Source organism: Hyla sarda, chromosome 8 (genome assembly GCF_029499605.1).
Source record: "Hyla sarda isolate aHylSar1 chromosome 8, aHylSar1.hap1, whole genome shotgun sequence".
NCBI classification, from domain to species: Eukaryota; Metazoa; Chordata; class Amphibia; order Anura; family Hylidae; genus Hyla; species Hyla sarda.
The window spans coordinates 51,740,975-51,761,979 of NC_079196.1; the positions used below are offsets into that span (position 1 = coordinate 51,740,975).

The 21,005-nt window shown below is 42.7% G+C and overlaps 1 protein-coding gene across 9 annotated transcripts in view; it reads left to right on the forward strand.

The window, feature by feature from the left end:
* Window positions 1-21,005, forward strand: part of MYO3B (myosin IIIB) — a 523,821-nt gene that overhangs the window by 3,838 nt on the left and 498,978 nt on the right. For 6 of the 9 annotated variants that reach the window (XM_056536145.1, XM_056536147.1, XM_056536146.1 and 3 more), the window contains exons 2-3: window positions 3,482-3,539; window positions 3,685-3,724. In XM_056536145.1, coding sequence (XP_056392120.1) covers window positions 3,482-3,539; window positions 3,685-3,724 — 98 coding nt within the window. Of the gene's footprint in view, window positions 1-3,481; window positions 3,540-3,684; window positions 3,725-5,439; window positions 5,526-18,030; window positions 18,116-18,249; window positions 18,331-21,005 lie in introns of those variants that run through there. The other 3 variants (XM_056536150.1, XM_056536149.1, XM_056536151.1) reach the window with 3 other exon arrangements.

Sequence of the window (21,005 nt, forward strand, 5' to 3'; positions counted from 1 at the left end):
CCTGTCGCAAATGCACGGAGGGCAGCGGAGGTAAAACCTACGGGTTTATTAGGTATAAAAACGTATACAGAGACAATGCGTTTCGCAAGGAACCTCAACGCCTTGTCTCTGTATACGTTTTTATACCTAATAAACCCATTGGTTTTACCTCCGCTGCCCTCCGTGCATTTGTGACAGGCAGCCACCTTGTAGCGCCGAATTGCGATCCAAACCAGTGAGGGGCATATTCCTCCCTATACTATTGATTGCCAGACCGACATCCTAGATGGCCGGGACCAGGACACAAGGACTCCTCTTGAGTATATATACTCATTCATGCGCATTATAGTGTTGTGCCTGCAGCGCAACACTGAAAGGTGAGTTTGCAATCTCACCACGTTACTAACAGCACAAATCGGACATTGCTTGTACTATCTGATTTTTTGGGGAAATTGTTGCACTTAGAGAGCGCCTCTTCTCTTTTCTGTTCTTTTTCTATATGTATCCCCATAGTTTTTGTAAAGACATATTTAGTATTTATGCATTTTATATTTTTTTAAGTTTGAGTTACTATATTCCTCCCCACATATCGACGGTAACATTACAGTACAATGCACATGATGGGATTTTGGAAGCTCTATACACGTGAAGTGAAAGAATTCAGAACAGAAAGATTCACTCTAGAGATGAGCGAACTTACAGTAAATTCGATTCGTCACAAACTTCTCGGCTCGGCAGTTGATGACTTATCCTGCGTAAATTAGTTCAGCCTTCAGGTGCTCCGGTGGGCTGGAAAAGGTGGATACATTCCTGGGAAAGAGTCTCCTAGGACTGTATCCACCTTTTCCAGACCATCGGAGCACCTGAAAGCTGAACTAATTTATGCAGGAAAAGTCATCAACTGCCGAGCCGAGAAGTTCGTGACGAATCGAATTTACTGTAAGTTCGCTCATCTCTAATTCACTCTAGTCCTTGTTCTCTAGTCCTATAGCTTTCTTCCTGAGACAGGCTGTCAACAGCTTACAGCAGTGTTTCCCAACCAGGGTGCCTCCAGCTGTTGCAAAACTACAACTCCCAGCATGCCCGGACAGCCTTTGGCTGTCCGGGCATGCTGGGAGTTGTAGTTTTGCAACAGCTGGAGGCACCTTGGTTGGGACACACCGGTTTAGGGGTTTGTTTCGGTTGGTACCAAACAAACCCCTAAACCGGTGTGTCCCAACCAGGGTGCCCCCAGCTGTTGCAAAACTACAACTTACAGCAGTGTTTCCCAACCAGGGTGCCTCCAGCTGTTGCAAAACTAAACTTACAGCAGTGTTTAGGGGTTACAACTTACACACCGGTTTAGGGGTTTGTTTGACTTTATGCTGAGAGGTGTAGTTTTGCAACAGCTGGAGGCATCCTGGTTGGGAAACACTGGCTTACAGTTTATCCAGTAGTTTCTTAATCCTGGCAGGGCTCAGAGGTAGGGTACCCTATATACTTATCTAACCGGTATTGCGATTACCAATGGCGGGGTACATATTTTAAGATTCTTGAGCTAGAAGCCATGCTGAATTAGGCTGGGTTCACATCACGTTTTTGCCATACTGTTTTCAATCCGTTTTTCTAAAGAAAACCGTATGGCAAAAAAATGGATGGAACAGTATGGGAAAAAGTAAACCTTATGCGTTTTTAAACCGTATACTGTTTTTAAAAGTGCATACAGTTCCGTCAGTTTTTATTAAAAAAAAAAAAAAAAAACATAAGTTTTTGAAAATGTTGTCCATTTTTAATGGGAGGGGTCTTGGGTGGGGACTTTAGGATTCAAATGCGCATGTGCAAAGTAAAAACGTATACGTTTTTCCCGTATGGAACCGTATACATGTGCGTTTCCCATTGACGTCCATGTTAAAAAAACGTATGCGGTTGCAGTACGGTTTTTAAACCGGAGACAAAATCTTGGTCCACCACGGTTTTGACTCCGGTTTAAAAACCGTACTGCAACTGCATACGTTTTTTTTTAACATGGACGTCAATGGGAAACGCACATGTATACGGTTCCATACGGGAAAAACGTATACGTTTTTACTTTGCACATGCGCATTTGAATCCTAAAGTCCTCACCCAAGACCCCTCCCATTAAAAATGGACAGAATTTTCAAAAACTTATGTTTTTTTTTAGTAAAAACTGACGGCACTGTATGCACTTTTAAAAACAGTATACGGTTTACTTTTTCCCATACTGTTCCATCCGTTTTTTTACCATACGGTTTTCTTTAGAAAAACGGATTGAAAACAGTATGGCAAAAACGTAGTGTGAACCCAGCCTTAGACCTGACCAGAAGCCCATCAGCCAATCCCAGTAGGATTTTATGGGGCCTTCACTCAACTTATTTGCAAAAGCTGAACTTCTCCTTTCTTCTCTACCACTATACGAACATTAGATTCCACTATATAGTACCTAGCGGGGCATAGCTATAGGGGGTGCAGAGGTAGCAATCACACCTTGACCTGGAGTAAGAGGAGGCTCAGCTATTTTTCCATCAGTATTATATTAAAAATGTGGTAGATGGAGTCCTGTGACATATTTAGCACTTGCACCTTGGTGCCTTCAGATGACACCTTTGGTGCCTACACTAGAGATACCCGCTGATATGTCCATTGTCCTGCTCCTTCAAAGCTTAAAAGGGTACTCCGGTGAAATACATGATTATTATTATTATTTTAAATCAACTGGTGCCAGAAAGTTAAACATATTTGTAAATGACTTCTATTAAAAAAAAAAATAAATAAAAAAAAAATCTTAATCCTTCCAGTACTTATCAGCTGCTGTATGCTCCACAGGAAGTACTTTTCTTTTTAAACTTCTTTTCTGTCTGACCACAGTGCTCTCTGCTGACACCTCTGTCCGTCTCAGGAACTGTCCAGAGTAGAAGCAAATCCCCATAGCAAACCTCTCCTGCTCTGGACAGTTCCTGAGACATACAGAGGTGTCGTCAGAGGGAACAGTGGTCAGACAGAAAAGAAATTTAAAAAGAAAAGAACTTCCTCTGGAGCATACAGCAGCTGGTAAGTACTGGAAGGATTTAGGATTTTTAAATAAAAGTAATTTACAAATCTGTTTAATGTTCTGGCATCAGTTGATTTAAAAAATAATTAAAAAAAATTTCACCGGAGTGTTTCCCAACCAGGGTGCCTCCAGGTGTTGCAAAACTGTCTGGGCATGCTGGGAGTTGTAGTTTTGCAACATCTGGAGGTACCCTGGTTGGGAAACACTGGCTTAATCATTGAAGACATCTGCCTGACTTCACTGCAATGTCCATAAATTTACATTTTTGAGAGGTTTCGGTCAATGAATTGTATAAATTTACATGGTGCAATGGATATATCCAGATTAACCAGGAAACCTGCAGCACAGCAAGCACCACTTAACCACTTACTTGCTTTCTCCGTTTCCTTCATTCATCACAACTCTGGGGCTCCTCAAATTCTGCTTAATAATTCAATCTTTATCTGCCGCCAGTTTATTAGCTTTCCTCTGCCAAGAAGAAGGAGCTGGCAGCGCGGCGCCGTTATGTCAGGTACGTTACTACACTTTTATCCGCAATCTATTGTTGTACATTATCTTTTCTCATGCCCTCCCATTCATTATACTCTTATGGCATCACATTATCTCAACGCTCCCATACTGGGACAATTCTTACAGAAAGGTTCTTCTCTTTACAGAATCTGAGCCCACAGCAAGTCCCCAGCAGCCGAGAACAGGGTAAGAACCCCACCCCCCACTCCCAATATTCTTATATGGTGTGTGTGGGTTTAGGGCAGTGGTTCCCAACCAGGGTGCCCCCAGCTGTTGCAAAACTACAACTTACAGCAGTGTGTCCCAACCAGGGTGCCTCCAGCTGTTGCAAAACTACAACTTACAGCAGTGTTTCCCAACCAGGGTGCCTCCAGCTGTTGCAAAACTACAACTCCCAGCATGCCCGGACAGCCTTTGGCTGTCCGGGCATGCTGGGAGTGGTAGTTTTGCAACAGCTGGAGGCACCTTGGTTGGGACACACCGGTTTAGGGGTTTGTTTCGGTTGGTACCAAACAAACCCCTAAACCGGTGTGTCCCAACCAGGGTGCCCCCAACTGTTGCAAAACTACAACTTACAGCAGTGTTTCCCAACCAGGGTGCCTCCAGCTGTTGCAAAACTACAACTTACAGCAGTGTTTCTCAACCAGGGTGCCTCCAGCTGTTTCAAAACTACAACTCCCAGCATGCCCGGACAGCCTTTGGCTGTCCGGGCATGCTGGGAGTTGTAGTTTTGCAATAGCTGGAGGCACCTTGGTTGGGACACACCGGTTTAGGGGTTTGTTTCGGTTGGTACCAAACAAACCCCTAAACTGGTGTGCCCCCAGCTGTTGCAAAACTACAACTAAACTTACAGCAGTGTTTCTCAACCAGGGTGCCTCCAGCTGTTTCAAAACTACAACTCCCAGCATGCCCGGACAGCCTTCGGCTGTCCGGGCATGCTGGGAGTTGTAGTTTTGCAACAGCTGGAGGCACCCTGGTTGGGACACACCGGTTTAGGGGTTTGTTTCGGTTGGTACCAAACAGACCCCTAAACCGGTGTGTCCCAACCAGGGTGCCCCCAGCTGTTGCAAAACTACAACTTACAGCAGTGTTTCCCAACCAGGGTGCCTCCAGCTGTTGCAAAACTACAACTTACAGCCAAAGGCTGTCCGAGCATGCTGGGAGTTGTAGTTTTGCAACAGCTGGAGGCACCCTGGTTGGAACACACCGGTTTAGGGGTTTGTTTCGGTTGGTACCAAACAAACCCCTAAACCGTTGTGTCCCAACCAGGGTGCCCCCAGCTGTTGCAAAACTACAACTTACAGCCTTCGGCTGTCCGGGCATGCTGGGAGTTGTAGTTTTGCAACAGCTGGAGGCACCCTGGTTGGAACACACCGGTTTAGGGGTTTGTTTCGGTTGGTACCAAACAAACCCCTAAACCGTTGTGTCCCAACCAGGGTGCCCCCAGCTGTTGCAAAACTACAACTTACAGCCAAAGGCTGTCCGGGCATGCTGGGAGTTGTAGTTTTGCAACAGCTGGAGGCACCCTGGTTGGGACACAACGGTTTAGGGGTTTGTGTGGTACCAACCGTACAAGACTTTACACGCTCAGTTGCAGTGTGCTTTCGAAATTCACAACAAAAAGAAACATTTAGATGAATGTAAAATACCACATTTATATTTAAGAACCAATGAAGACTGATTGATTGAAAATACATCAAGTGAAAGTATGTTATAGGTTAGACAAGTACATTTTCACCACCTTAGACCGAAGACATGGTGGGAGATTTATCAAAACCTGTTCAGAGGAAAAGTTGCTGAGTTGCCCATAGCAACCAATCAGATGCCTACTTTCAGTTTTGAAAAGGCCTCTGCAAAATGAAACAAAAGATCAGATTGGTTGCTATGGGCAACTGGGCAACTTTTCCTCTGGACAGGTTTTGATAAATCTCCACCATTACCTCTACTTTTCCCCAACCCGTCTATACTTCAACTGTCTCTTCTGGAGGTATGGTGTCTTTTAGTTGGCAGTGCAAGTGGCAGCTACTCAACCATATTCTACCGCCACAATTTTTTACAACTGTACCATATACGTGTATGCTCAGCTCAGTTGGGCATGCATATCTTTTCAACAGAGAGAGAGAGAGAGAGCAATTAGCTGCTGCCAGATACCTTTGGCACTGGCTGATCCTTTTTTAGCCTGAAATCTGATTCAGGACATCTCATACATAGTTGTCAGTGGGGTCTGGGCACCTTTACAGTATATGGCATAGGTATAATATATATAATATTACAGTTAAAACTAGTTTTTAGTTAAAACTGGTTTTACCTAGTGAAAACTAGTTTTGACTAAAGGTCTTTGAAAAAACTAGTATTAGGGTGGGTTCACACCACATTTTTGCAATACAGTTCCCGTATCAGGTTTTTGATAAAAAACAGATTTCTCAAAACCGGACTAAACTGTATCAAATCGCGTGTACAAATTTTAATCTGTATACGGTTTGAAAAATGATGTCCGGTTGCATCCGTTTTTTAAGGGGAAAAAAAGTGTAAGTTTTTATCTTTTCACCCCATTATGAATAAAGTTTCACTTGTTTAATTGAAATTCCAAGAAAAAAAAACTGTGCAAAGTCAAAAACCGTATGGTGAAAACCGGATGGAACTGTACGCACATACGGTTCTCTACGGTTGCCATTGACTCCCATGTTAACATTTTTTTATACGCTTCAATATAGAATAAAACTGACAAAACCGTACAGGATGCAAAACGTGCAACCTGAGGCCTTCTACTGCTAATCCGAAACCGAATGTCAATTAAAACTGGTTTGAAGTAGAGAAATCTAGTTTTAACAAAATTACTCTGTTCAAACTGAGGTCAAAGTTCATCTAGCTCACGTGGTGCTTGAGAATGATTCTTATTGGTTGTGCGACGTCGCCTGATTCGTGGTGGGTTCACAATGCCGCCTCCGCATACCCCTCTGCTAAGCATGCTCATGCGGGTTGACCACGCTGCCTTCACATAACCACGTACCCCCTCCACTAAGTACGCTTGTGTGGGCCAACCACGTCGCCCTTGCATACCCGTGTACCCTCTGCTAAGCACCAAAACAAAACTTTTGATATGCTATACGTCTTGGCAAAACAATCGTTTTGTTTTTTTCTAATATACTTCTTTAAAATAAAAATCACTTTTTATTAAAGAAAACTGTTTTTAAAAATCGCGTCACTAGCGGTCCCCATACCTCCTGGGACACTGACGAGTCCCATAGCAGCATCGGCGTTGTCCATGAGTCGCGGACAAGGGATGGCTGATGGACAAAGCTGTGGATGGGACTAGCATTCTGCTGTGCTCGCTCCTGGCCTGTCACTTTGCCTGGGGGAGCATGCGGCTGCCAGGGGCGAGCGTGCATGACATTACAGCATCAGTACTAGGAGCCTCTGAGGATCGCAGCACAAGACCAGGAGTTCACAAACTCTGATGGAGCTTCACTTCAAGGGACACCATTATATTTTTCTGTAAATATTTCTACTTTGCTACTTTCTTTCTTTCTTTCTTTTCTGTGGTGGCAAAGTTTAGCACAGGGGGAAAACAGCTGATCGGATGTGGGATGTTACGGAGCTACGGGCAGTGCAGGATTTTACAAGATATGGGACTTCTGTAATATCCTGACAGCCAGGGGCGTCACTAGATTAAAACATTCAGGGCCTGTTCCCAAATAAAGTGAGTCCATATGTCAGTGTTTCCCAAGCAAGGTCCCTCCAGCTGTTGTAAAACTACAACTCCCAGCATTCTCAGATATCCAAAGGCTGTCGAGGCATGCTGGGAGTTGTAGTTTTGAAACATCTGCTTGGGAAACACTGCCATACACTCCGCAATCTTGGCCTGTCTGTTAAACTCCTCCCCCTTCTCCGCCCCGCCCCCTGTTGTGCATGTGATCTCAGACTCACACAGAGGCCTGCTGGGGTCAGAGGAAAGATTTGAGACTGCAGGAAAACAGAAGGTTAGAAAGTTACAAAGGTGAGAATATAAATACTGTGCTCTGGCCCCTGCCATTTTATACTACCCCACCCCAACACGGTGACATCACTGCATATTTACTCTATACTGTAACATCACTGCGTGCATTATCTTAGTACTGTGACATCATTGAGGGGTTATCCCTGTAATGTGACATCACTCATCACTGTGTATATTATCCCTGTAATGTGACATCACTGCGTGCATTATCTTAGTACTGTGACATCATTGGGGTCATCCCTGTAATGTGACATCACTCATCATTGTGTGTATTATACCTGTACTGTGACATCACTGTAGTATTATCCCTGTAATGTAACATTACTTACACAGAGGCCTGCTGGGGTCAGAGGAAATATTTGAGACATTTCAATTAAACTGGTTTGCCTACTTAAAACAAATTTTAACCCCGACCTGTGACGTACATGTACGTCATGCAGATACTGGCCGCCACTGAATGTGTAGCGATGTGCCTGGAAAGATGGTGGCTGATTGCCAGCCATCTTGTCTTGGGACCAGTGCCCCTTTTTTTTTTTTACACTTTTAGTCCCCTTAGGGGACTTTTAGGAGGAATTCCTCATACAGATCAATGTGGTTCCATAAAACCACATTGATCTGTGTGCTCTGCGCTCTATTGATAAAGCCAGGCTCTATCAATCACAGAGCCGGGACAGCCGCAGCAGGAGAGGTAAGCCCTCCAGCTACCTCAGCATTGGATCGACCCCCCCCCCCCCCCCCCCCCAACGATCGCGCTGCGGGGAGGGCGATCCACCCCACTGGACCACCAGGGATGGTTTAATTGTCCCTTTAGACGCCACTGTCAACTTTGACAGCGGCGATCTAAAGGGTTAATAGCCGGCCGTGGCGATTGCCACATGACGGCTATTAACGGCGTCCCCCAGCTACAGGAATCAGCTGGGGGCCGGCCAGTATGATGCGGTCTCGAGTCGGGAGCCTGCGCCATACACCGCTTGCTGTCTCAGGACGAACCGGCTCATCCTTAGACGGCAACCGTAAAGGACCAGGCCAATTTCAAATTCCATAACTCTTTTATATTTCCATTCCCAGACCCATATGAGGGCTTGTTTTTATGCGTGACCAGTTGTACTTTGTAATGACATCACTACCCTAATATGTATGGTAAACCCCCCAAAAATTTTTGTATAAGGAAATTTTCAAAAAAATCTTAATTTAGCAAATTTGGGGTATTTCGTTTTCCCCCTGTACAGTTTACGGTAAAAATTACATGTATTCTTTATTCTCTGGATCAATACGATTAAAATGATACACATGGTTACATACATTTCTATTATTGTACTGCTTTTAAAATATCTAAAACTTTTTTTTAACAAAATCTTTACGTTTAAAATTGCCCTATTGTGACCATCTATAACTTTCTTATTTTTTGTATTCAGTGATGTCTGAGGGCATAATTTTTGCACCATGATCTGTAGTTTGTTTTAGTACCACGTTTGCATATATGTGATTTTTTGATCGCTTTTTATTACATTGTTTTGCAGTTTGATGTGACAAAAAAGCATGAATTGTGGATTTTTTTTAACGTTTACGCCCTTCACCGCAAAAGAATCATTAATATTTTATTTTTATAGATCAGACATTTACGCACGTGACGATACCAAATATGTTTTTAATTTATCATTTTTTTAATGCTTTTTTGTATTAATATGGGTAAAAGGGGTTAATGAAAACTTTATTGAGGAGGGGCTTTTTCAAAAAAATTTTCACTTATTTAAAACTTTTTTTTACATTTATTTAACACTTTTTTAGTCCCCATATGGGACTATTTATAGCAATCATTAGATTGCAAATACTATTCAGTGCAATGCATAGGGCATAGCACTGATCAGTATTATCAGCGATCTTCTGCTCTGGTCTGCTGGAAGGCAAATCAGTGCAGAAGACTCCGGGGGACAGATGGAGGCAGGTGAGAGGACCTCCGTCCGCCATCTTGGCTGATCTGATCCCCGTGGCAGTGCCACGGGCGATCAGATCAGCCATTTTAAGTGCCGCACTGCTGCAGATGATCTGTATTGAATACGGCATCTGAGGGTTTAATGGCAGACATCAGCTGCCGGTACCCGTCGTGAATGAAGCGAGCGCAGGTCCTGTGCTTGCGTCACAGCCGTGCTGTAAATGTACGGCGCTGTACGCGAAGTGACGCTATGCAGTGCTGTACATTTACAGCACGTGTCCTTAAGGGGTTAAAATAGAATTGTAATTGGTATTGGCGGATACTTAAAAAAAAAAAGTATCGGTACTCGTACTCGGTCTTAAAAAATGGTATCAGGACATCCCTAACAAATAGATTTATTTGCCTTACTATCTCTTACAAGTAGAGAATTTTTAATCTCGAAAAATGCAAAAAACCACTGTATGTATCAACAAAATTTACTACTAATATAAAGTACAATATGTCACAAAAAACACCCTCAAGCAAAAAACCCCCCTCCCAAAAAAGTTCTAGTTTTCACAAAGGCATAAATTCTTAAGGCTTTCAGTAAGTATTTTAGTTTGTACAAAGGCGTTAAGTAAAAACAGTTTTTAACTAGGAAACATAATTAAATTCTAGTTTTCACAAGGCGTTCAGTCAAAACTAGTTTTCACTGAGGAAAAGCAGTCAATTCTAGCAGTCAATTCTAGGTTTTCACTAGGGAAAACCAGTTTTAACTAAAAGGTTGTTTCAACTGTAACATATATATATTTTAATTTTTTATTTTTTTCATATATGATAGGCAATGTATAATGAAACTTATCTAAATTATTGCATTTGTTCTTCAATAAATAAAAGGGCATGTCTGAGATTTTTAGAAAATTGGGTAAGTGTTTGCCTCACCTTCGCAGACTGCTTGGTCTATTAGGCATTGCGTGAGGGAACTGGGCACTAGAGATATGCCATATCTTTGGTTTGCATTACAGTAAAAGGTGACGCCAGTATATAGATAAGATGGGAACACGTCATTCACAATAGGTGACACTTAAGGTATGTTCACACTACCGATCTACTAATTTAGTATTGGTGTGAATGGGTCTTCCCTTGACCCATTCACATAGCAGAATTTCAGCGGCAGAAATACATGCTCCAAAAGAATGAACGTCAATGGTGAATGCTGAAGCATTTCGTCGGCAGCCACTTCGATGGAATCTCTGACCCGGCATATTTCCGGATGGAGATTTTGCAGTGTGACAACTCCCTGTCTGTCACTGAGATTGCCTCGGAATCTCTCCCATAGAAGTCAATAAGTCAGGTTCGAGCTATGATTTCCTATGGTCCATGTGGCTGCTGTAAAGCATCGATCTAAATGCTAAAAGAGAGCAGAGCAAAAGTTCAGGCAAGATGGCTACCCCCATAATAATGTACAAAAACAGGAAATAAAACAAAAAAATTGTTATTATAAATTTAAAGCATTTCAGCAATTGAAAACGTGTTTCAGTATCTGTCTCAGCAGTATTTTTCAACCAGCGTGCCTCCAGCTGTTGCAAACCTACAACTCCCAGTATGCCCGGACAGCCGAAGGCTGTCCGGGCATGCTGGGAGTTGTAGGTTTGCAACAGCTGGAGGCACACTGGTTAGAAAATGCTGCTGTAGAGATGGGTTAAAAAGTTCCATTCCCTGTGATAAACCGGATGCCACCCAGAGATGATGAGGTTTCATCCGGCTGCTGACTTGAGGCTTATTCGTCACCTTCCAATCTATTTTCGCAGCTGCTGTCTATGATATGGCCTCGGTTATCTCATGGCGAACATCTCATAACACAGCTGGTAACTTGTCATCTATACAGACAAACCCGGGCACAGAGCAAGCAACATGTGTATCGCCTGCTCCGAGAGCCGCCGTGCAGCCAAGCAGGGAAAACACAAACCGACAGCTGTTCTGTGTTCTCAGCTTAATTTGGCCTTTTGGGCTCCAAAACGTTGTCTTTCCATTATAATGAGCGGTAAAATTCCATTCCGAGACTTTATTGTGTTGTGTCGCGGCTGCGTCATAAAACTACAACCAAGTCCAAGACTCCCATCATCCCTCTATTATATTAGATAGATCCAGATTCCTCCATAATGCGGTAATGGACACCGGGCTTCGGTATTGGTAGGATGGCCGCGGGATGTGTAGTTTCCATATGTGTCATATTCAATTCCGAGACTACACTGATCATCACACAGGTATGTATGACCACAGTCACTAAAGGGGTTGTCCAAGAATAGAAAAAAAAACAGATTTAATTTAATTCAGTAAAAGCACTGCACCTGTCTTTAGGTCATGTGTGGTATATTACACATGAAACTGAGCTGCAATTCCACACACAAACTGAGGACAGGTGTGGTGCTGTCTTTGGAATAAATCAGTTCTGTTTCTTTTTTTTTTAAACCTTGTTAACCCTTTTAGAGTGTACCTGTCGTTAGCAAAAACTTTTTAAATGACGTAAATAATACCATTATATGTATATTTGTAATATACGTTGGTTAAAAAATGTGTAAATTTTTGGTTGAAGAAATGCTGTCTCTGCAGCTATTGCCTGTGTGTGTCTGGGAGGAAACCAAATACAGGAAGTGAGAGCAGAACAAGCAGGGCTCTGTGCAGACTGCAGGCATGTCAGTCATCCTGCTGTGTGAGCCGGGAGCATGTTACAGAGCCTCACTGAACAGAGCCCTGCTTGTCCTCAGTGTACAGAGCCCTGCTTTTCCTCAGTGTACAGAGCCCTGCTTGTCCTTGGTGTACAGAGCCCTGCTTGTCCTCGGTGTACAGAGCCCTGCTTGTCCTCGGTGCACAGTGCCCTGCTTGTCCTTGGTGTACAGAGCCCTGCTTGTCCTCACTGCACAGAGCCCTGCTTGTCCTCACTGCACAGAACCCTGCTTGTCTTCAGTGCACAGAGCCCTGCTTGTCCTCAGTGTACAGAGCCCTGCTTGTCCTCAGTGAACAGAGCCCTGCTTGTCCTCACTGCACAGAGCCCTGCTTGTCCTCAGTGTACAGAGCCCTGCTTGTCCTCAGTGTACAGAGCCCTGCTTGTCCTCAGTGTACAGAGCCATGCTTGTCCTCAGTGTACAGAGCCATGCTTGTCCTCAGTGTACAGAGCCATGCTTGTCCTCAGTGTACAGAGCCCTGCTTGTCCTCAGTGTACAGAGCCCTGCTTGTCCTCAGTGTACAGAGCCCTGCTTGTCCTCAGTGTACAGAGCCCTGCTTGTCCTCAGTGTACAGAGCCCTGCTTGTCCTCAGTGTACAGAGCCCTGCTTGTCCTCAGTGTACAGAACCCTGCTTGTCCTCAGTGTACAGAGCCCTGCTTGTCCTCACTGCACAGAGCCCTGCTTGTCCTCAGTGTACAGAGCCCTGCTTGTCCTCAGTGTACAGAGCCCTGCTTGTCCTCAGTGTACAGAGCCCTGCTTGTCCTCAGTGTACAGAGCCCTGCTTGTCCTCACTGCACAGAGCCCTGCTTGTCCTCAGTGTACAGAGCCCTGCTTGTCCTCAGTGTACAGAGCCAGAGAATTTATTTGCAAATTATGGAAGAGTCTCCTCTGTCCTCCACTCGTTACCTGTATTAATGGAACCTGTTTGAACTTGTTATCAGTATAAAAGACACCTGTCCACAACCTCAAACAGTCACACTCCAAACTCCACTATGGCCAAGACCAAGGACCAAAGGACACCAGAAACAAAATTGTAGACTTGCACCAGGCTGGGAAGACTGAATCTGCAATAGGCAAGCAGCTTGGTGTGAAGAAATTAACTGTGGTAGTAATTATTAGAAAATGTTAGACATACAAGACCACTGGTAATCTCCCTCGATCTGGGGCTCCATGCAAGATCTCACCCCGTGGTGTCAAAATTATCACAAGAACAGTGAGAAAAAATCCCAGAACCACACGTGGGGACCTAGTAAATGACCTGCAGAGAACTGGGACCAAAGTAACAAAGGCTACCATCAGTAACACACTACGCCGCCAGGGACTCAAATCATGCAGTGCCAGGCAGGTCCCCCTGCTTAAGCCAGTACATGTCCGGACCCGTCTGAAGTTTGCTAGAGAGCATTTGGTTGATCCAGAAGAGTATTGGGAGAATGTCATATGGTCAGATAAAACCAAAGTAGAACTTTTTGGTAAAAACTCAATTCTCGAGAAAGAATTCTGAGTTGCATCCAAAGAAAACTATACCTACTGTGAAGCATGGGGGGTGGAAACATCATGCTTTGTGGCTGTTTTTCTGCTAAGGGACCAGGATGACTGATCAGTGTAAGAAAAAATAAATGGGGCCATCATATGATTTTGAGTGAAAACCTCCTTCCATCAGCAAGGGCATTGAAGATGAAACATGGCTGGGTCTTTCAGCATGACAATGATCCCAAACACCTCCCAGGCAACGAAGGAGTAGCTTCGTAAGAAGCATTTCAAGGTCCTGGAGTGGCCTAGCCAGTCTCCAGATCTCAAATCCCATAGAAAACCTTTGGAGGGAGTTGAAAGTCCGTGTTGCCCTGCGACAGCCCCAAAACAGCTCTAGAGGAGATCTGCATGGAGGAATTGACCAAAATACCAGCAACAGTGTGTGAAAACCTTGTGAAGCCTTACAGAAAACTTTGACCTCTGTCATTGTCAACAAAGGGTATATAACAAAGTATTGAGACAAACTTTTGTTATTGACCAAATACTTATTTTCCACCATAATTTGCTAATAAATTCTTTAACAATCAGACAATGTGATTTTATGGATTTTTTCCCCCTTATGTATTACAGGCCTCTCTCATCTTTTTTAGTGGAAGAACTTGCACAATTGGTGGCTGACTAAATACTTTTAATGCCCCACTGTACCTGCAGTCCTATGTAAAAAAGACAAAAAACGCCCACTGAGAAATGTAATAGTGTAAGCAAGGATTTCTTTTAAATAGCTAATGCAATTTTTTACTTTTGCAATACTTTTTTTTTATCTCTTTTTATTCAACTATTTCTAGGATGTAATGTAACCAAAAATTTACTATTTTTGTGAATGGATTTTTTATGTTTACACTTTTGAATGTGTGGAATCAGGCATGTGGTAATTCAATAATTTTGACTATTCCATACACAGCTATAACAAATATACTTTTAACCACATGAGGATTCAGGGTTTTTTCATATTTGCACTTTTGTTTTTCCTCCGCCCCTTCTAATAATCGTATCCCTTTCAATTTTCCACCTACAGACCCATATGGGGGAATATTTTTTGCTTTACCAATTGTACTTTGTAATGGCACAAAATCTATAGTGAAACAAAATAACTATTATTTGTGGGGCAAAATTAAAAAAGAAGCCCTTTTGTAACTTTTGGGGGCTTCTGTTTCTACGCAGTGCACTTTTCGGTAAAAATGACACTTTTTCTTTATTTTTTAGGTCCATATGATTACAACACTACCCGATTTATATAGGTTTTATTTTGTTTTACTACTTGTAATGTAGTTTTTATTGGTACCATTTTTATTGTGATGGGACATTTTGATTGCTTTTTAATAATTTTTTTATGATATTTAAAGAATATAAAAAAAACGCAATGGTTCGGACATTTACGCATGCGACACCACATATGTTTATTTTTGTTTACATGATTTTATAAAAAAAAAATAGAAAAAGGGGCGTAATTCAAACTTGTGTTAGGGAACGGGTTAATTCCCATTAAATAAAATTTTTAACCCCCCCCCCCCCCTTTATTTATTTAAAAAAAAATTTTAGTCCCCATATCTTTAGATTACATACACTGTTCAATGCTGTGCTATTGCACAGCATTGATCAGTGTTACAGCGCTTCATTGCTTCAGCCTGCCATGGCTTACTGGAGCATTTGAGCGCCAATCGGATGGCGAGGAGGCAGGTAAGGGCCCTCCCACCGTCCTCTCAGCTGATCGGAAACCCGCAATTTCACCACAGGTGACCGGATCAGCCCAACTGAGCAGCCAGAATTGAATCTTTTACATTTTAGACACCGAACAACACAGGCTGTATTACAATTGCCAACTTATGGCCAGTACTGAGGCTTCTGGCTGGCCTGAGAACCGATCGGCACCCTGCAATTACAGGTGTCACAGCATTTAAAGTGTACCTGTCAGATCCCACAAAAAAATAAAACAACTGTAATATTCTACTTAGTACCTCATCCTGATCAGGTACATGTAATTTTTATGTCCCTTTCACCGATATTTGACAAAAAAAATTTGCATATTAAAGAGTACCCCTCATCAAAAAAACTTTTGATATATTATAGATTAATGTATGCAGAATAACTTTACAATTGCATGTTATAAAAAAATATGCTTCTTTCTATTTAATTTTCCACTTTGAAGAAATGACCACTAGGGGTCTCCCTACCAGTCCTGGCAGCAAGCATTTCAGACTCATGCTGGAGTCCTAAACACTACGAGCTGCCAGTCTGCTTTGTTCACAAAGGAGAACACTCAGAGCTGCCAGCCTGCTTTGTTCACATCCTGTTTGGCTGTGAACAAAGCAGGCTGGCAGCTCTGAGTGTTTAGGACTCCAGCATGAGTCAGAAATGCTTGCTGACAGGACTGATCGGGAAAAATACAATAGAAAGAAGCATATTTTTCATTAACATGCTATTGGAAAGTTATTCAACATTCATTAATCTAAAATATATCAAAAGTTTATTTGATGAGAGGTACCCTTTAACACTACTCACTGTCTTTTTCACCTTCCCAAAGTAAGGGGCGTGTCGCTCTCATTCATGCACTGTGATGACTCCTCTCTCCTTCACTCTGATCCAATGCTCTTGGAGAAGTATAGCAGCCCTGCTCTGTAATTCTTTCCTCTCTGGTTTCATGCTGCACACACAAACACACACACACACACACACACACACACACACAAACACACACACACACACACACAGAATGATTATTGGAGATTTCCTGTACTCTACCACCAAAGACAATATGGTGAGAGTATAACTTACATCTTCTTATGTCATTTATGTGTGTCATCCTTAGGCAGTCCCGTAATGCTGTAACTTGTAGTTTTGGAATAGTTGGAGGTACAGTGTTTGCAACAGTGTTGCCTTGAGCTGTGTGCCTACAGCTTTTGCAAAACTACAACTCCCGGCATTCCCAGACATCCTTTGACGGTCCAGGCATGCTTGGAGTTGTAGTTTTGTAACAGCTAAAGGCACATGGTAAAACTCTGTGTTACAGCAATTTTGCTGCAGGCTGTGTTCCTCCTGCAGCCTTGTTAATCACCCATCTTATGTCCATGATCCTTGGACACATTCATGCTGCTGTGGGACTCATCAATGTCCCAGGAGTTATGGGGACCCCTAGTGGTGGGATTTTCAAAGGCAGTATTCTTTAATAAAATGTGAAAGTATATTAGAAAAACTATTGTAAAAGTTTTTATATCTGAGAGTACCTATTTAAACATTTAAATGATGGACGTCTAAGTGATATCTAATGTCCGTCATTACCAGGAGGTGTCAGCTGCAGATAGCAGCCAGTATCTTCCAGGTATGACATAGCCCCAGCTTCCGGGCGTGCGTCGTACTCCCTTATGTAAATGTATGTAGTGGGTTGGGAAGGGGTAATGAAAAGGGCTGACAGTAACCTAGGCCCCAGGTCGAAATACTCAGTCGGCATGGTGGCCTGGCGCCTGCGATTTGTTAAGCCCTGTTGTATGCTATGTTAAAGTAATAAAAGTCAGCTCTGCTGCATTTCACAAGCACAGGTTTGCTTTACTGTATCTACTGCATTCAGCCTTGCACAGTAGACTTATTGTGACAATATATTCATACTGCATTAATAGTTCAGCTAAACATACCTTCTAGCTTCTGTATTTGGCTTGCAAATCCATCTGTTCTACTGCTCACTCATTCTGACATCCACTGCTCAGAAAGGGGCGTGTCCAAGGCAAGCACAGATCCCACCCTTACCACGTGTTCACTTCCTCCCTGCATCTGCTGTGCTGTGCTGGGTCTCTTCAGTCACTGCAGGATGCTCTGTAACCCCTACCTCTCTGTTTTCATGCTGCAGTCTGATAGGACAGGAGTGAGCACATAGGAATGCTAGTCCCTCCCTCACTTATTGGACTTTGTGAGTGCTTCAGCTGGGACAAAGATGATGCTGCAGCCAGACAGGATTATGTTCTGGATGTAATGGGGACCCGTAGTGGTCTTTTTATTTTTATTTTTTATAAGCCATGATTTCTATAAAAAGGAGCAACATTTTTGAAATTATATTAGAAAGGTTAATGTTTTTGCCAAGATGTACAACATTGATTCTGACTGTGCCCATTTAAACTAAGCTTATTGTGCCTCTACATTAGTTCAAAAACATGAACATTCCATTGGTGGGGCCACTCATGCCAGAGTGTGGGGGCTATGGGTACCTATGAACCCCTATAGCAATACTCCTAGCATCATTATATCCTAGTGCTAGCAGGTCATAATATCTCAGCAACCAGAACAGTTATCAGCACCTACACGTTTTTACACTTAAACACTACATGTTTACCTACGGCAGCGTCACCTATGTTGCCGTAATTGTGAATGCTGTAAGACCTGCATGCCTCCACCCCGACGTCTCTGTGTCACTGACACTACCTGAGGTCATTTTAATATACTACTTAAGTTTGGCAGGGAATAATGTTGATGCTGCTTGACAAAAAAAAAGGTATAAATATTTCATTAGCCCCAGTATATTGTGTTACATTGTAGGCTGTGGTCCCGTGTCTTTTGTCAGCCGACTAAGACTTTATCCTGCGGAGTATATTATCAGGGGCGGAAGGAGAGTTTATCGCACAGGGAGCCGGTCTGAACACAGGTACCATACGTTCTCTGCTATTTTTAGGTAAACTATACATAGAATATAAAGGTTTCTAGGATTCAAAGCGCTGCTCACGTCCTAGCTAGAGGCATGAACTACACATTCCAACATACACGTAGCCGTTTTCTATTAGTAGATAGGACCGATAGTTGTAGATAGTTTGCTGTGTATGCCGAATAAATAGATATAGCTTTTTAAGGGTAGATATAATTTGCTGTTTATGCGGAATATATATATATATATATATATATATATTTATTGGGCACCAAGCAAGGGTAGTGGCTGTGGCAATGGGGGGGAATGCTTGCTACCGTATAGATCAGTGTTTCCCAACCAGAGTGCCTCTAGCTGTTGCAAAACTACAACTCCCAGCATGCCCGGACAGCCTTCGGCTGTCCGGGCATGCTGGGAGTTGTAGTTTTGCAACAGCTGGATGCACACCGGTCGGGAAACACTGCTATAGATAATTTATTGATGAGGAATACGTATAGAAATATATACCTTGCATTTTGTACGTTCCTTGTGATACGCCGGCCTTCTAGATAGTGACACCCAGTCTAGGTGATTTCCAGGTAACCTCCGAGAGTCTCCTTCCAGTACAAAATGACACTGCCGGGGGCCATGAATAGCCATGAGTTCAGAGGACGGTCATTGGCAGATCACCAGACTGTCTTTTATGTGTTCTTTGCATCCGTTGTTGGAAACATTTATGGTAGATTTTGATGCTTAATAGTTGATTTTTACTTCTGCCATTTTCTTCTTTACTTTGCAAGTACCAAGTACAAGTAGCCGTGAGCTAGATACTCAGTTACCTTAGGCTAAGGCACACAGTGGAAAGTCCGCAGAACATGTCTGGCAGTAGGATCGCTCGGAAATGCACCTTCTCCATGACCGCAACCCATTTCCGAGCGGCAAACCAGGAGGAGAGTGGATGTCCGAACTTGTTTGCAAGATCTTTTTATACATGGTGCCCCTATGGGAATCCAATATAGCAATATTTAACCCCTTAAGGACTCAGCCCATTTTGGCCTTAAGGACTCAGACAATTTAATTTTTACGTTTTCATTTTTTCCTCCTCGCCTTCTAAAAATCATAATTCTTTTATATTTTCATCCACAGACTAGTATGAGGGCTTGTTTTTTGCGCGACCAGTTGTCCTTTGTAATGACATCACTCATTATATCATAAAATATATGGCGCAACCAAAAAACACTATTTTTGTGGGGAAATTAAAACGAAAAACGCAATTTTGCTAATTTTGGAAGGTTTTGTTTTCACGCCGTACAATTTATGGTAAAAATGACATGTGTTCTTTATTCTGAGGGTCAATACGATTAAAATGATACCCATTATTATATACTTTTATATTATTGTTGCGCTTAAAAAAAAATCACACTTTTTAACCAAATTAGTACGTTTATAATCCCTTTATTTTGATGACCTCTAACTTTTTTATTTTTCCGTATAAGTGGCGGTATGGGGGCTCATTTTTTGCGCCATGATCTGTACTTTTTTTTGATACCACATTTGCATATAAAAAACTTTTAATACATTTTTTATAATTTTTTTTTTTAATAAAATGTATTAAAAAAGTAGGAATTTTGGACTTTTTAAATTTTTTTTCGTTCACGCCGTTCACCGTACGGGATCATTAACATTTTATTTTAATAGTTCGGACATTTACGCACGCGGCGATACCAAATATGTCTATAAAAAATGTTTTTTACGCTTTTTGGGGGTAAAATAGGAAAAAACGGACGTTTTACTTTTTTATTGGGGGAGGGGATTTTTCACTTTTTTTTTACTTTTACTTTTACATTTTTTTTTACACTTGAATAGTCCCCATAGGGGACTATTCATAGCAATACCATGATTGCTAATACTGATCTGTTCTATGTATAGGACATAGAACAGATCAGTATTATCGGTCATCTCCTGCTCTGGTCTGCTCGATCACAGACCAGAGCAGGAGACGCCGGGAGCCGCACGGAGGAAGGTGAGGGGACCTCCGTGCGGCGTTATGAATGATCAGATCCCCGCAGCAGCGCTGCGGGCGATCCGATCGTTCATTTAAATGGCGAACTGCCGCAGATGCCGGGATCTGTATTGATCCCGGCACCTGAGGGGTTAATGGCGGACGCCCGCGAGATCGTGGGCGTCGGCCATTGCCGGCGGGTCCCTGGCTGCGATCAGCAGCCGGGATCAGCCGCGCATGACACGGGCATCGCTCCGATGCCCGCGGTTATGCTTAGGACGTAAATGTACGTCCTGGTGCGTTAAGTACCACCTCACCAGGACGTACATTTACGTCCTGCGTCCTTAAGGGGTTAAAGGGGTATTCCAGGAAAAAACTTTTTTTTTTTTTTTAATATCAACTGGCTCCAGAAAGTTAAACAGATTTGTAAATTACTTCTATAAAAATGTTTTAATCCTTCCAATAATTATCAGTTGCTGAAGTTGAGTTGTTCTTTTCTGTATGACAACAGTGCTCTCTGCTGACATCTCTGCTTGTCTCGGGAACTGCACAGAGTAGAAGAGGTTTGCTATGGGGATTTGCTTCTACTCTGGGCAGAGACAGCACTTAGACAGAAAAGAAAAACTCAACTTCAGCAGCTCATAAGTACTGAAAGGATTAAGATTTTTTAATAGAAGTAATTTATAAATTTGTTTAA